We start from the raw sequence: 18,342 nt of genomic DNA on the forward strand, positions 1-18,342 counted from the left end.
CAATCGATGACCAAGCGACGTCATGCACTCGTTAAGGAAATCAGTTACATCTACATTTACATACATATTAAGCAAGCTACTGTATGGTGCACAGCGGAAAATACCTTGTGACACTACTAGTCGTTTCCTTTCCTGTTACACTAGCAAATTGAGCAAGGGACAAGGGAAAATGATTGTCTGTATGCCTCCGTAAGAGCCCTAATTTCACTCTTATCTTCATGATCCTTATGTGAAATGTACATTCGCGATAGTAAAACCATTCTGCTGTGAACTTAAAATGCGGACACTCTAAATTTTCCCAATAATGTTTTGTGAAAAGGACATTATAGATCTTGAAGAATCTCTGTAACACGTGCTTGTTGATGAAACCTACCAGTGACAAATCTAGCAGCCTGCCTCTGAATTGCCTCTATGTCTTCCTGTAATCTGACCTGGTGTGAATCCCAAACACTTGAGCAGTAGTCAAGAATCTGCCCAACCCAAAGTAGGCATTTCAGTGTTTCCTTAAATTACTCAACATAGATGTGTTAGTGGTAGTTTAGGAAATTGGTAATTTCTTTCCCTTTCTTTGTACGATCTGTAGGTAATTTCCATCTAGTGGTCTTGATGAAATGAAATGTCATGTGACGAGGGCCTCCCGTCGGGTAGACCGCTCGCCTGGTGCAAGTCTTTCGATTTGACGCCACTTCGGCGACTTGAACGTCGATGGGGATGAAATGATGATGATTAGGACAACACAACACCCAGTCCATGAGCAAAGAAAATCTCCTGCCCAGCCAGGAATCGAACCCAGGCCCTTATAATTGACAGTCTGTCGCGCTGACCACTCAGCTACCGGGGGCGGACAGTGATCTTGATGTCAAAGGGGCATTTAATGCCTTCCTACCTGCTTTACATACACCAGTAAACTGTAAACAGTGAAGTAGCTCTGATATTGGAAAATTGTCTGCTCCATTTAGTGCTGCTGATCATTGCTGCAGCTCCTTTGTAATAAAAAATTTTTAATGAGCTCGTATTCTTACAAGCCAGAATTGATTGCAGCTACATAATTATGAACTGTTCCATTGCCTCCATTAGTAACAAGTGACCCATTTCTTAAACTACATTGGAATGCATGTGCCCATTTTGGAAGTATTTCTGCTTTTCAGCCAAATACAGCAACCTGCAACAGTTCATTAACATGACGATATTTGTGCATTAGTTGAGTGTCAATCTCAGCTTCTCGAAGATTAATTTCATCATACCATTGTGAATCAGAACTTTATTTGTCTTAATTAATCCTCATTTGTTTCCCATTATCACTCCAGTCCTCTTTAAAATATTATTATGCAATTATTATATTCACAAATTTGAATGATGAGTCTCTTCCCACCTCAAATAGTGCAAAACTGGTTACTGCCAAAAATGTTCCACAAGAAATACATGGCAGTATGAATAATGGTGGCTCTAAGTTTAACATGTGACAATGTGTTCAGTGAATGATTGCTTGCAACTGTTACCATGGAGTTATATTTTCTACCATTTGAGTCTTACTGGTGATGCTGAAAACTGTTCTGGGTTCTACAGTCATATTTCTTCATAGGCTTCTACACACCCCATACTCATTGAACTTTCCTCGCATAACTTATGAGAAACCCAAGTGACGTCTAATGAATTTGTCATTCATATCACAGAATTATGAGAAACCCAAGTGATATCCAATGAATTTGTCATTAATATCACAGTACACCTTGTGTCAGTGCTATCTGATTCACCAATTGTCTGAGCTGACACACACTAATGAGATGCTGTCCATAAAACCAGCTGCAAATCTTTTTTATTATGTATTAATTATTTCCATCCCAAATTTCTTATCTCAAGTTGACAACGGTCAGGGAGTGGTGTTCTGACACCATACCCATCCATATCGCATCCACATGGTGTGACACGGCACAGAGTGACACCCCAGCTGGTTGAAATTGCGTGGTCTTCAGGCCTGATCAAAGAGTTTAGTTTAGTTTATATTTGCTAACTTAAATTCATGTCCCTACTTTGCTTTGCATGTTTTTAAACCATCTTAATAATAGTAAGGTGATAGTGATTGACAGTAAGGACCATGACTTACATTATCAAAGAGCTGGTGAACAGTAGAGTGCTATGTAGAAAGTAGTGCTGACTGATTTGTCAATCTTTCATTGTTCTTCAGAGCACTTCATGTTTTGCACGTGAACTTCTTTTCTGCACGCTGAAGAAGATTGAATACTGAAATACTAGCAAACAAACACTGATAACTATAAATGTACATCTGCCATTGCTTATGTCACGTTTAGTGTGGATAGTGGTGTATTCTGTTTCTCATTATTCATTATTACAAACTTCCAGCATGCTGGAGTGGTATGGATCAGCAACTTCTGTTAATCAGTAGAGTGAAAAACCTTTCAAAGTAGCAAATTTTTACTTTTTATTCATTCGATGACTCGTTTACGGGCTGAGACCCATTTTCAAATCAGTCTACAGGGCAGAAAACTGAATTTACACTCATGCATAATACAGTTATTACCAAATTCATGAGCATATGCCAAAGATACAAAACACACAGTTTTAAGCTTACATAACAAAGTTTGAAAATGGCACTTTTTGAAGATGTCACAAATGTGAAGTGAACATTTACAGTGCATGTAGATAACTGGCAGTTTACTCTTGCTACTGTCATAAGGAAACCTTGGGAAGGGGGCACCCCATAATGATATAGAAAACATTTTTATTTATTAAAATGTTCTCCGACCATCAAGAATACAGCAATTCATACAGTAACTATACAAGTCCACAATAAAGTTAATACTTTTTTAAATCTTTACCAAAAAGAATCAAATACTTAAAATCACTGACAAGTAATACACAGAAGTGCCACAAACAGTGTGTATCGCAAAATTGCATACCATGTTGGTATGTAACAATCATTAAACATGAAACTGTGCAAGTCAACAATAAAATTATTGTTTTTAAATCCTGTACCAAAAACAGTCAACTGTTTAAAGCCACTGAACAGTAAAACACAAGAACAGCAGCACTTAACAGTGCGTGTTACACAGTTGTATACTACATAGGCACATAAAAATCATTAATACGAACAGCAACTGTAGTATTAAAAGAAAAAGCTTGTAAATGGTCAGAAGTGATGAAGATGTTTAATCTCCTGTTGTTTTGTTTTCTTTTAATACTAATGTTGCTGTTCATATTAATGAATTTTACATGCCTACATGGCATCTAAATTTGTAATACATGCCGTAGGTGGTGCTATTATGTTTTACTGTTCAGTGGTTCTCAATAGTTGACTGTTTTTGGTAAAGGATTTAAAAAGTAATAATTTTATTGTTGATTTGTATGGTTTCACATTCAATGTCTTTTATGTGCCAAAATGGATACAATTTTATAATATGTGGCATGGCTGTGTATTACTGGTCAGGGATTTGAAGTATTTGACTCTTTTTTGTAAAGATTTTAAAAATTATTAATTTTATTGTGGGCTTGTACAGTTATTGTGTGAATTACTGTGTTCTTGATGGTCAGAGAACATTTTAATAAATAAAAAGAGCGCCCACTTCCCATGGTTTCGTTATGACAGCGGAAGGAGTAAACTGCCAGTTAACTGTATGTACTGTAAATGTTCATTACACATTTGTGACATCTTCAAAAAGTGCCATTTTCGACTTTGTTATGTATGTTTAAAACGATATGTTCTGTATCTGTGGCATATGCTTAAGAATTTGGTAATAACTGTGTTATGCGTGAGTTTAAATTTGGTTTTCCGTTCTGTAGAATGATTTCAAAATGGACGTCGGCCCGAAACTAGTCATCAAATAAATAAAAAGTAAAAATTTGCATCTTGGACTGGCTTTTTGTTCTACTGGTTATTCATTATTATCTGTCTTTCTTTTGTTTACTTTATTATGTATTCCATAGGTTACTTTTCTAAATCTGTAGGCCTGTCTTGCTCCACGGCTTTCTGTTCCTTTCAACTTTTGACTTCCCCTTCCTCCTTCACACTATAGTTCAAAACACAGAACTACTCTTACATTCTTTGCTTCTGGAGCTCTGCTTATGTTAAAATTATTGCACCTAACTTCGCCTCCCTTTTGACGTTCTGTGTGATCTTGTGGCAACTTCTCACCTCCAGCATTCTGTGTCTTCCCAATGTTGCCATCCTGGACCAGTAATCATTCCAGTCATATAGCAGCATCACATCCAGGTGTTTAAGCTTCATGTTCTGGCGAAGAAAAAAATTATTTTTTTTTGCCCCTTAATGTTAGTAGTCTTACTTCTTAATCATTGTTTGATCGTGTTTATATTTTATCCTATAGTAAAATGTAAACTGTAGCTACAGCATTATTCTCTCTCTCTCATTCCTTTTTAACACCATATGACTTAGTCAATGGATTCTTTATTTATTTATTTTATTCTTTGCTGTTTTGTCACAGTTTTATCATACACAAATCTTTTTCCCACAGAATGGAGCTGTCCTTAATAAAATTTTCCAGCCACATGAGGCACATATTCCATTCATCCTGCAGTTTATGATAGATTACAAACTGCATGGAATGAGTTTTGTATCTGTGTCACAGGTGAAATTCAGAAGAGAGTCATCACTGGATGGTAAGATACTACAGGAGTTGTTTCTTATACTCTAAGTGAGTTGAGTGATATTCAGTCACATTTTATAAAATGACTAATGCTATCTGCTCTCGTTTAAAGAGAAAAATAGCAAAGTATTACTGACTTTTAATACTGAAATCTGGGTGCCTGTACAAATGACATATAAAGCTAATGATAGTTATGTCAGTTTTATACTCTACATAAATACCCTTTCAGTTTTTTATTATTGGATAGTGAAATGTACAAATATAGTTTCTATCCTTCAAAAGGAAGCAGAAATGTTATATATCATTGATACTGACACATGGGTAAAAAGATTGTTTGGTATTTGTTTCTCCTCAGACTTTTTATTCATCACAAATCAATTTTTAGCATGCTTAATTCACTTTATCCCTTGATTTGTATTCTATCACAGTGCCTTGTCTTTGAATCCGTTGTTCTTAATTTATTACAAAACATTACAATTAATTCTAGTAATTTATTTCCCATATAAAGTAACTGTTTTATTATGTGTTACAAGTATGTCTGAGTTTCTGTGTATAACTGTAAATGTAGATCTTTTCTTTATAATATTATTGGTCATCTTTGACCTGCAAATGTATTAACATCAATATGCTTCCATGCATCATACTTTTATTCTAACTAGTAACAGTTTGCTACCCGAGTTGTAGCAACTGTACAAATGCAGTGCATTATGTTGTACAACTGGAAATTTCATATATTTTCCATAATTAATAACAACTCATGTGCTTCGTGACCAGTGTTTTATTATTGTTGGCTCTTTTGCTTGCAGTACCTGTACGAGAAGAGGATTGGTTACAAGAAAATGTCAAGAAGCTAAGTACATGCAGAATTGAAGGAGATATACAAGGCTGTCACATCATTGCTCCCAGTCAGAGTGCAGGTAAATGTAGTCCCCAGATCTTATGCTGCACTTCAGTACCACCGATTATTGTGTTCTGGTATACATGTGTTGAAATTATTGTAAAATTGCACACCAACACAATGTTAGAATTCCCACCAAACAACTTTTAATTCACTTCCACATAAAGGCAATTATAGATGAAAGACATTGTAATAAGAACAAGCACACAAAATCATTGGTTACATAATTGTGCAGCTTATCAGTAAAGTGCTCCTTAGTCACAAAACATTAAAGTGGCCGAGCGTCCAGTGTGCAGGCTTATATGCCACTGTTTGCACATAGTACAGTGCTTCCTCTGCCGTCTGTGCAGAATGAGGTGGCCTTTTTAGGCCAGCTGTGCAGGTTCACGCTGTGTAATTATACATGCTCACTGTATAGGGTTGCAACACTCACTCCACCTGGCTGGAAAACTATTCACCGTGGAGATGTCTTCATCAGAAGGGGATGACTGCTGGAGCAAGTGGAATGCCGCCACAGGAGAATACGGCCCGAAATGGTGTAGGTGTGCACAGGCACGGTGCCCCCCTCTGCGAGAGACCATAAGGGAGCACCATTGATAGCAGTGCTGTATTGTGTCCACATTCAGGCAGGCACTCGGCGGTGGAGACAGTAGAGAAGGCAAAAGTAGCAGTGTCAACAGAGGCTGCAGAGACAGTGTCGGGCTGGTGCTAACTAGTCTGCCCAGCAGTGGCATCACCCAGAGCAAATACAGTGCAGGAACTGAAGAGGGCGTGGATGGCGGAGGCAGCCATGGGTGCAGCGGGGTTTCCAGCATGTGGTCAGTCACACGTGGGCGGAGTTGGTGATAGTGCCCAGGACACCAAGCCATCAGAAGGTGCACATGACCAAGAGATGGTGGCCTTTGCAATAATGGACAACCATTGGTATCCACTTAGGGTGCAAGCCAAACCCATGGGCCCAGATGGCAGAGTTTGGATGGAACCATTGCAAGCCATTCACCAGCTGCTGGCCGGGCATTGGTCAGAGCAAATGGGTGCTGTACAGGGCTGGTAGCAGTGAAGCAGCTTCGCCAGACTAGAGTCATGTAGAAGAAAACATGAAATTCTGTGAGTATGTATGCAGTAGCAAGGGCTTCATTTTCTGTCTGGGAGTAGTGCTGTTCCACCTAATTCGGGGTTTTTGAAGCGGTTGAAATAGGGTGTTCAGAACCGTCCACATGTTTGTGTGCAAGAATGGCCCCAAAGCCATACTGGGAGGTATCTGTGGCCAAACCAGATGTTGGCCTGGTTGTAAGGTAACTAAGCAAGATGCCGAGTGTAATTTTTATTTCAACAGGTCAAAATTACACTTGCAGGTGGGGGGACCAGTGAAAAGTAACACCCTTACGCAAGAGAGCATGAAGGGCTGACCCACCGTGGCCATATCAGGAAGAAATTTATGGTAATAGGCAACCTTTCCAAGAAAAGCCTGCAACTCTTTGACATTGGTAGAGCGTAGCAAAGTCACAATGGCATCAACATGCAGGCCTAAAGGCTTGATGCCAATACACAAAACTTTGAAACTGAGGTAGACAATAGACTCCTGCAAAAATTACAATTTGTCCAAGTTACATTTCATCTTGCATCTTATGAACAAGGCACAAAGGTTCTGCAACTATTTAAGTGTAGAGGAACTGGAGACCGCAGTATTATCCGGGTGGTGATACACCCTGACACGGATGCCACAAGTTGCTCCAAAAATCATTAAAAAATAGCAGGGGCACTAGCTGTGCTGAATGGCAGGTGCTGGCATTGTTATAACCTGAATGGGGTTTTTACTACTAGGCCACGCGTGGAATCATTATCCAGATTCAGTTATAAGTAGGCTTATGACAAGTCTGTTTTGGAAAAATACTGGCTTCTGGAAAGGCATTTAAGACTTCAACTGTATGGGAGTAAGGGATACGTATCATTAATACACTTTGAATTCACAAATACTTATAATCACCATGGAGCTGAAGGGTACCATTAGGTTTTTTTTATGATTACCATTGGAGTAGACTATTCACTAGAGGAGACAGGCGTGATAACACCCATGGACATAAGTTTATGAAATTCCACTTTGACTTGATCCCATAAAGCAATGGGGATGGGACAGGCATGAAAAAAGGGTCACTGTCGGTTTCATTGCAATGTGAGCCTTGAAATTGGTAGCACACCATTGTTGTTGTTGTTGTTGTCTTCAGTCCTGAGACTGGTTTGATGCAGCTCTCCATGCTACTCTATCCTGTGCAAGCTGCTTCATCTCCCAGTACCTACTGCAACCCACATCCTTCTGAATCTGCTTAGTGTACTCATCTCTCGGTCTCCCTCTACGATTTTTACCCTCCACGCTGCTCCTTGATGCCTCAAAACATGTCCTACCAACCGATTTCTCCTCGAGTTTATCATGAGCAGCAGCTGCAGCCAGTGTCACAGCAGCAGTCCCATGCCCCTCTCCTGTTGTGCCCTTATTGCTTTGTTCAACACAAGCATAAAAGAGGGGGGGGAGGGGGGGGGGGGGGACAACGGCATCTGCATCTGCATTTGCATGCAACTTTCAATCTCATGCATTAGACGTTAAAATGGATGTAAACTGTGTTTCCCAAGTGATAAATAAATCATCCAAAAACTGGGAGCAAAATTCATAGCATACTGTGTCCAGTTGTTGGTAGTGAACTTCATCCAATACCAAATGCACTTCATCACAAATAGATAATCCACAAATTTTGAAAGCATATAACCAAAATAAGTTTTCAGTGTTGGCGTTATCTACCAATATAATGGTCAAAGGCTGAACAATTGTTTTGTAAACTGCAGAAGTAGAAAACTGTCCCAGTGTTGTTTGTTGTAACTTACCAACTGATGAGAGACAGAGGACGATGCTGGTGATCCAAGATCCGCCTAAGTTTGAGAATTTAACAAAGTCAGTGCTGCACGAGTGTCTACTTGCATTTGTAGGATCTTGTCCATAATGTGTACATCTGTGTAAAGTTTTTTTTTGGGGGGGGGGGGGGGGGCTACCATCACTTGGGAAACACAGTTTACATCCATTTTAACGTCTAATGCATGAGATTGAAAGTTGCATGCAAATGCAGATGCAGATGCCGTTGTCCCCCCCCCCCCCCTCCCCCCCCTCCCCCCCCCCCTCTTTTATGCTTGTGTTGAACAAAGCAATAAGGGCACAACAGGAGAGGGGCATGGGACTGCTGCTGTGACACTGGCTGCAGCTGCTGCTGATGATAAACTCGAGGAGAAATCTGTGACAGAAAGAAAGCTGAACACACTAGGGGTCAGTGACACCAAAATCTTGGAAATGTTGCTGAAAACATTTTTCGTATGCATCCAAGTCCTCCGCAGTATCATCATGTGGAGGAAACGGTGGAGGTTGCATCAACAGTGGTGAACACTAGTACTCAGCTACTGTTTAGTGCCACAGAAAGAGCCTGCTGCTGGCTGATGAGAGCTCACTGCTGTGCAACAAGAGACTGAAGAATTTCGTCCACTGGCCATAGCGAGCTGAGGGATGAAACATGAGGACAAGCATACCACACACATCATCAAAATATATTATGGCATTACACCAACACAATGTTAGAATTCCCACCAACTAACTTTTAATTCACTTCGACATAAATGCAGTTATAGATACACTGAAGGACATTGTGATAAGAACAAGCACTCGAAATCATGAGTTACGTAGCTGCACAGTTTAACGATAAAGTGATCTTTAATCACAAAGCATTAGAGCAGCTGAGGACTTGGTCTGCCATCTTATATTCTGCTGTTTATACATGGCATAGCACTTGCTGTGCTGTCTGTGCCAAGTGAGGTGGCCTACTTAGGCTGGAGATACAGGAGCATGCTGTTTAATTATGCACATTCACTGTATAGGTTTACAACAATAATGATTTGCTTTAGACAACTTTTTCATACCACTTTAATATCTTCTGCTGAACAGGTAGTTGATATAATAAATTAGGTACTTGAAACTTCCTGGCAGTTTAAAACTGTGTGCTGGACCAAGACTCAAACTTAGGGCCTTTGCCTTTTGCGGGCAAGTGCTCCACCAGCTGAGCTACTGTAATATTACATCCTCCACTAGCATTACTTTTCCTCAGCAGTAGTTGTTGATACCATTATTATTTTTCGAAATTTGGACAGGTCAGTATTACCTCAGTCACTTATCTGAAAACTGTCATTTAATATTATACACAGTATGTTACATTTCAAGCTACAGTCCGGAGCTCGTGGTCTTGCGGTAGCGTTCTCGCTTCCCGCGTGAGGGGGATTCCCGGCGGGGCCAGGGATTTTCTCTGCCTCGTGATGACTGAGTGTTGTGTGTCTTTCATCATCATTTCATCCCCATCTACACGCAAGTCGCCGAAGTGGCGTCAACTCGAAAGACTTGCACCGGTCTACCCGACGGGAGGCCCTAGGCACACGGCATTTCCATTTTTTCAAGCTCCAATTTATGAAAATGAATTACTTTATAAAATGTTTTAGTCTCGGTGTTATAATCGATAGGTACTGGTTTTGAATGTACAGTTAAAGTTATTTTTATAGAAACATTTTAAATTACGAGCTATTGGCACACTTAAAATTTCTATTATTAATTACGCAATATTTTACTGGTTACTGTGTTGAATTCTGGATTCATTTATGAAATAATGATTGAAAGTAATAATGTAACAGAAGCTAATAGAAATTCATTTGTTAAGAAAAATTGTAAACCCTTTTGGAATATTTCCGCAGAGTGTGAGAGTCATAAGCACACCTCTGATGTGATAGGACATATTTTTGTATTTTTGTGCAAACAATGTAATTTCAGCTTTCTCGAAGTGAAAAGTCGAAAGACCGTATCATATGCTAAAATGTGACAAAATATATTTATGTAAAAGCAAAAATTCTGCAACAACAGTTTTCAAATTTATTTAGTTCAGTTTGACAGTGATAACCTAAAATGTGAGAATTTCAGCTTCAAGGATCAGACCCCTAGAGAAGAACTGGAGCCAATTCAACATGATAAGCTAAGTAAACTAGAAATTTTATTGTAATCTTCACTTCTCTTGAATTTATCATAAAAGACTTCACTTATTGTAAACAATAGCTGCAAGTAGGAAGGAACGGGTAGATTACACTACCAAAGCACAATTCACGACCTATCCTCATAGCTTCAATTCCACCAGTATGTCGTCTTCTACCTCCCAACCTTCACAGAAGCTCTCCTGCAAGTCATGCAGAACCTGGGGGATGTTTCCAGAATGAATTTTTCACTCTGCCACAGAGTGTGCGCTGATATGAATCTTCTTGGAAGATTAAAACTGTGTGCCAGACCAAGACTCTGCAGGCAGGTGCTCCACCAACTGAGCTACTCAAGCAAGGTTCACAACCCGTCCTCACAGCTTCAGTTCTGTCAGTACCTCATTTCCTACCTTCCAAACTTCACAGAAGCTTTGCTGCAAACCTTGCAGAACTAGCACTCCTGGAAGAAAAGGATATTGTGGAGACATGGCTTAACCACAATCTGAGGGGTGTTTCCAGAAAGAATTTTTCACTCTGCAGTGGAGTGTGCACTGATATGAAACTTCCTGGAAGATTAAAACTTATTACTTGATGCTAAATAGGCCAGGACTTCACTATACACAGGAAGCAGGTACACAGGTAGTGGGGCTGTGTGGATAGGACTGGATAGTTTTTTTTTTTTAAAAAAAAAAAAAAGAAGGTTAGATGGTCTTTGGAAAGTGTGAACAGGGCTTCAGTTTTTGAAGGGTGTACGATGAACACAGGAAGAGGATTGACATAGCAACTATCAGTATTGTAGTTGTAAACTGTCATAGCTGTGTTGGGAAAGAGTCAGGGCTCCAAGAGCTAATAGAAATGACTGAAGCTCAAATTGTTGTAGGTACTGAAAGCTGGGCAAAACTGGAGATAAGTTCAGCCAAAAGTTTTAGAAAGGTCCTAGCCATGTTCAGAAAGGATAGATTAAATACAGTTGGTGGTGGAGTGTTTATTGCCGTCAGTTGTAGTTTACCTTGTAGTGAAATTGAAGTAAATACACTCCTGGAAATTGAAATAAGAACACCGTGAATTCATTGTCCCAGAAAGGGGAAACTTTATTGACACATTCCTGGGGTCAGATACATCACATGATCACACTGACAGAACCACAGGCACATAGACACAGGCAACAGAGCATGCACAATGTCGGCACTAATACAGTGTATATCCACCTTTCGCAGCAATGCAGGCTGCTATTCTCCCATGGAGACGATCGTAGAGATGCTGGATGTAGTCCTGTGGAACGGCTTGCCATGCCATTTCCACCTGGCACCTCAGTTGGACCAGCGTTCGTGCTGGACGTGCAGACCGCGTGAGACGACGCTTCATCCAGTCCCAAACATGCTCAATGGGGGACAGATCCAGAGATCTTGCTGGCCAGGGTAGTTGACTTACAGCTTCTAGAGCACGTTAGGTGGCACGGGATACATGCGGACGTGCATTGTCCTGTTGGAACACCAGGTTCCCTTGCCAGTCTAGGAATGGTACAACGATGGGTTCGATGACGGTTTGGATGTACCATGCACTATTCAGTGTCCCCTCGACGATCACCAGAGGTGTACGGTCAGTGTAGGAGATCGCTCCCCACACCATGATGCCGGGTGTTGGCCCTGTGTGCCTCGGTCATATGCAGTCCTGATTGTGGCGCTCACCTGCACGGCGCCAAAGACCCATACGACCATCATTGGCACCAAGGCAGAAGCGACTCTCATCGCTGAAGACGACACGTCTCCATTCGTCCCTCCATTCACGCCTGTGGCGACACCAATGGAGGCGGGCTGCACGATATTGGGGCGTGAGCGGAAGACGGGCTAACGGTGTGCGGGACCGTAGCCCAGCTTCATGGAGACGGTTGCGAATGGTCCTCGCCGATACCCCAGGAGCAACAGTGTCCGTAATTTGCTGGGAAGTGGCGGTGCGGTCCCCTACGGCACTGCGTAGGATCCTACGGTCTTGGCGTGCATCCGTGCGTCGCTGCGGTCCGGTCTCAGGTCCACGGGCACGTGCACCTTCCGCCGACCACTGGCGACAACATCGATGTACTGTGGAGACCTCACGCCCCACGTGTTGAGCAATTCGGCGGTACGTCCACCCGGCCTCACACATGCCCACTATACGCCCTCGCTCAAAGTCCGTCAACTGCATATACGGTTCACGTCCACGCTGTCGCGGCATGCTACCAGTGTTAAAGACTGCGATGGAGCTCCGTATGCCACGGCAAACTGGCTGAGACTGACGGCGGCGGTGCACAAATGCTGCGCAGCTAGCGCCATTCGACGGCCAACACTGCGGTTCCTGGTGTGTCCGCTGTGCCGTGCGTGTGATCATTGCTTGTACAGCCCTCTCGCAGTGTCCGGAGCAAGTATGGTGGGTCTGACACACCAGTGTAAATGTGTTCTTTTTTCCATTTCCAGGAGTGTAGTTCCTGTGAGTATGAGTAGAGGTTATACTTGACAACCAGAATAAATTGATAATTGGTTCCTTTTACTGACCCCCACCCCCTCCCCAACTTGTATTATACAGTTGCTGAACAGTTCAAAGAAAACTTGAATCTTATCACAAGTAGATCACCCATACAATTATAATTGGTGATGTCTTCAATCTACCCTTGATTTGTTGGCAAAAATATGTATTCAGACATGATAGAAGGTGTAAAACATCCTCAGAAATTGTACTAAATGCTTTCTCTACTGTAGGAGCGCACTCAAAGTGTAAATTGTTGTGAAAATATACTTGAACTCTTATCAGCAAATAATCCTGATCAAATAGGGAGCATCATGACAGATATAGGGATTAATGACCACAAATTTGTTGTAGCTAGACTGAAGACCATAACATCCAAACCCACCAAAAATAAATATGAAGGATATCTATTTCAAAAGTCAGATAAAAATTCACTTGACACCTTCCTAAGAGATGGTCTCCACTCCTTCCAGTCTGACTTTGTAAGCTTAGACCTGATGTGGTTTAAATTCAAACAAATAGTATCAAGGATAATTGAGAGTTGTATACTAAATAAATTAATAAGAGTTGGTACTGATCCCCTATGGTACATAAAATGGGTTATAACACTGTTGCAGAAGCAGCGAATAAAGCATGCCAAATTTAAAAGAATGCAAAACCCCAAGATTGGCGAATTTTTACAGAAGCTCGAAATTTACTATGAACTTCAATACAATATTCTTTTAATAGTTTCTACACTGGAACTCTCTCTCTAAATCTGAAAAAAAACACAAAGAGATTCTGGTTGTATAAACTATTTATGACAGTGCCACTAAAACAGAGTTACTAAACAAGTTTCCTGAAACTTCTTCACGAAAGAAGATGAAGTAAATATTCCAGAATTCGAATCAAGAACAACTGCCAACATGATTAATTTAGAAATAGATATCCTTGGTGTAGCGAAGCAGCCTAAAACACTTAATAAAGGCAAGGCATCTGGTTCAGATTGTATACCAGTTAGTTTCTGTTCAGAGTATGCTGATACAATAGCCCTATACCATACTTAGCAATCACATACAACCACTCACTCCTAGAAAGATCCTCACCCAAAGACTGGAAAGTTGCACAAGTGACACCAGACTTCTGATTGGCTGGACATGGCCCACCACAATGTCAACAGTATCTTACTTAGACAATGAATGGCTCTCATTTAATTCCAGAGTGATGGACATTTAAGAGCTTCTATAAAAAGATCAATTCACGATGCATATAACTGCCACTGTCAGACATCAGTAAAAGATCTTACTGAGAATGCTAGAAAATTCCATTCTTAATGTAAAATCACAAAGCAGGTTGAAGGCTTCGTCACAGTCACTCGTGGATCAGTCTGATGTGGCAGTAGAAAACAGCAAAAGGAAAGCTGAAGTTTTAAATATAATGTTTAATAAATCAGTCACCCAGCAGGATCGTACAGACATACCATCGTTTGACTGCTGCACAGTCTTGTGTATGGAGGACATAGAAATAGGCATCCCAAGTGCTGAAAAACAACTGAAAGAGTTGGAAACAAACAAGTTGCCATGTCCAGATGGAATACCAGTTTGGTTTCACAGAGAGTACTCCTCGCCATCGGACCCTTAATTATATTGCATTTGTTCTGAATCTCTCGCCCAATAGAAAGTCCCAAGCAACTGTAAAAAAAGTGCTGGTGACTCCTGTATAATGGAATGCTAAAAGGAAGGCCTGAGGAATTTGCAGACCAATGTCCTTGACATCCATTTTGTGCAGAATTCTTGAGTGTATTTCAAATATAATAAATTTCTTTGAAAGACAAAATCTTTTATCAACAAATCAACGTGGATTTAGAAATCACCATTTGTGTGCAAAATTCAGTTTGCCTCTTTTTCACACAAAATCCTGTGAAACACGGATGAAGGGCAACAGGTAGATTACTTATTCGTAGATTTCTGGAAAGTATTGGACACAATGCCACTCTATAGGCTGCTGATAAAAGACCAAGCATATGGAATAGGTTCTCAGATAAGTGAGTGGCTCAATGACTTTTCATGTAATAGAACCCAGTACATTGTCGTGGATCATGAATGTTCATCGGAAACAAAGGTATTGTCAGGTGTGTCCCAGGAAAGTGTGAAGGACTGCTGCTGTTCTCTGCATCCATAAACAATCTGACATACAACTTAAAGTGTCAGCTTTGAGTGACTTTAGAAAGATAGGCTATCTGTTTGATAGGGTTTGTGTTTGTTGGGATTAGTGGCAACTTGCTCTAAATGTAGTGAAATGTAAGTTAATACAGATGAGTGAGAAAAATAATCCTGTAATGTGTGAATACAGTATTAGTGGTGTGCTGCTTGACACAGCCACATCAGTTAAATATCTAGGCATAACTTTTCAAAGTGACTTGAAAAGGAATGAGCCCATAAGGTGGGTAGTAGGAAAGGCAGTGGTCGACTTCTGTTTATTGGGAGTATTCTAGAAAAGTGTAGCTCCCCTATAAAAGACATAGCATGCAGAACACTTGCACAGCCTATGCTTGAGTACTGCGCAAGTGTTTGTGTTCTCTATCAGATTAGATTAAAGGAAGGCAATAAAGTGATTCTGAGGTGTGCTGCTGCATTAGCTACTGGTGGGTTTGAAAAGCACACAGGTGTCACAGAATTGCTCCATGAACTGTAATACTAATCTGTGGAATGGAGAAGATGTTCTTGTCATGAAAAACTATTGAGAAAGTCTGGAGAGCTGGCATTTCTGACAGATTGCTGAAATATCCTACTGTCACCAACAGATCTCACCTAAAGACTGTGAAGATAAGACAAGAGAAATTAGACTTGTACTGATGCATGTAAACAGTTGTTTTCCCCTCACTCCATTTGCAAAAAAACAAACACACACACACACACACACACACACACACACACACACACACACACACAGAGAGAGAGAGAGAGAGAGAGAGAGAGAGAGAGAGAGAGAGAGAGAGAGAGAACTGAATGTTGTGAGGCACATATCATCTGCTGAGAGCAAAAAGACATTAAAGTCTTTTCAGCTTTTCTTTCGTTGCATGTTGCAGCAACCTTTTAAGAAGATGACACAAACTTAAGTCGGAGAGACAAAAGAAATACATGAATATGCTAGTACATCTGCAGAACTATAGCTATAAATGGGTCAGCTGTTGATTACAAATTAGCTATCAGCAAACAGACATACCTAAGCATCTTAAGCAATAAGTTTACAATGAAAACAATCAGAAAATAATATGCTCTCAGCTAAATCCACTCAGTTGAATTAGAAGAAAAGTTCGGGAGTCCCTGTTAATCAAGCAATCTCAAAACTTTGCGATTTATAGATCACCTACTTCAAACTTCAGAATCTTCCTCAACAAAACAACACTGTCACATGTGCAAATTTACAAGAAAAATCTATTAATAATTCTATCTGGAAACTTAAAGAGCATTCTACAGGTAAGATTGACATATAACATGTCCATCCTCCTTTCAACTCTTTTGCAGCTTTGAATTCCCAACAAAAATTTCTTGGCAATAAATGCCTATTGACATTTCCTTAACAGATGAGTTCACTTCAAAAGGGTTATCAGTAGGAACAGGAAAAAAATGGTTTTACTTATAGCCAAATTCAGTGTTACTTTTAGCCAGCTGCGGTGCTGTATTTTGTGAATATTGGCACTATATTTTCAGTATCGGTGCTATTTTTTGCCAATAGCATTGTTATTTTTTCCAAATTTGGTGCTATTTTTTTTCCAATTTCTGTGTTTTTCCCAACTTAGTGTTTTTTCCAATTTTCATATTTTCTTCCCAATTTTGGTGCTTTTTACTATTTTCAATAATATAGTTGCTACATGGTACTTTTGGCTTCATGTCATATTTATGTGGGAAAGGAACTGTCATTTTGTGATTACACACAAACCTCAGTCTTGCCAAAATAAGAAGTCAAAATACAGTTCCGTCATTCAGTAACTATCAGTTATGAATATTGGTATATTGCTGTCCTCAGATATCTAACATTTATTATACAGGAAAATGATAAATTTCACAATATTTTGTAAAATTTGCGTTTCATGATATTCTTTAAAAAGTGTTGAACTCGTTTTATTTCACCAAACACTGCCAGTTTCACATTATTTCTTGTGTTGTTTTCACGAAATTTTCTTGTCCCCAGTTATCCAACTACGAAGCAATGGCTTTAGAATTAGAAGGTATTAAGAAAAGAATAAGGAGCATACAAATATGCAAGAACTTAAATAACTCAAAGTGAACAACAAGTAGGGAAGAAAAAAGTCAATAAAATAGAGGTTACCTAGTAACAGCAAACAGTGAAAAACACAAATCACATTATATCAGATACCATGTGCCCCTGTCAACAGAGTTTCACAAACTGCAGATTACTAGGTTGAATAAGTGCTCAATAAATGGCATACATCGTGTTACAATAAACACGTTGACACAAGATTAGTATGTCCAAATGAAACTAATCATCATCACATCATTAATATAAAGATATGTAACAATATAAAACATGTAAATCCTAATTAACAAGGATGATAATGGGCTTGTACCTTTGGTAGAGGAGCCCAATGACACAAGCTTGAAACCTATTCACAGCAAAGCAAGGTATAACATGTCATAACCTGCAATCAGTTTCCGCTTCTAATTCCTGTGACACTCCCCACCCCACAGTTCTGTCGTTACTATCTATACTGATGACTTTTGTCTCTTCACTTTTATTAAATTTGGTGTGACTGGAGTATAACATTACCTATTGTGTCATGAAATATTGCCTGCTATGGACACTACATGTCCAGTATGATTCATGCATGGTTCATTTATTAAACAGACCAGCGATCCATCAATCCTGGACTAAATGCCATTTGGGAAGAAGAGAAACAAAGGCGAAGAGATGAAAACAAACCATCACAAATGACTCCACAGTCATCTCAGAATCGGCCAGAACAGTTTCCAACAGAAAGTGAAATCTTTTACAAGGAAAAATTGAAGGAAAAATTGGCTCAATTTTTCTCTCAGGTTTGGATAGCATATATTGTTTATATTTTGTTGCATAACATTTACAGACATTTAGGAGAGAATTGTTTGAATTTAACTTAAAATATTATGCCTCTTTATGTACTGAAAACATTTGTAGTGAGATCAGTGTGCTGAGATTTTAAGATACATAACAGATTGTATATTCAAAATTTGCGTGTATGTTTGTATGTGTACGAATGTTGAGTGACTTGGGTAGGTAGAGGAGGGAGAGAGACTATCTTATGTT

At 39.9% G+C, this 18,342-nt stretch overlaps 1 protein-coding gene across 2 annotated transcripts in view; it reads left to right on the forward strand.

The window, feature by feature from the left end:
* The window catches only part of LOC126298532 (DNA polymerase zeta catalytic subunit), a 214,151-nt gene that overhangs the window by 28,760 nt on the left and 167,049 nt on the right, over nucleotides 1-18,342 (forward strand). For both annotated transcript variants that reach the window (XM_049989893.1, XM_049989894.1), the window contains exons 5-7: nucleotides 4,488-4,632; nucleotides 5,426-5,536; nucleotides 17,908-18,095. In XM_049989893.1, coding sequence (XP_049845850.1) covers nucleotides 4,488-4,632; nucleotides 5,426-5,536; nucleotides 17,908-18,095 — 444 coding nt within the window. The remainder of the gene's footprint in view (nucleotides 1-4,487; nucleotides 4,633-5,425; nucleotides 5,537-17,907; nucleotides 18,096-18,342) is intronic.

Source organism: Schistocerca gregaria, chromosome X, assembly GCF_023897955.1.
Source record: "Schistocerca gregaria isolate iqSchGreg1 chromosome X, iqSchGreg1.2, whole genome shotgun sequence".
NCBI lineage: Eukaryota > Metazoa > Arthropoda > Insecta > Orthoptera > Acrididae > Schistocerca > Schistocerca gregaria.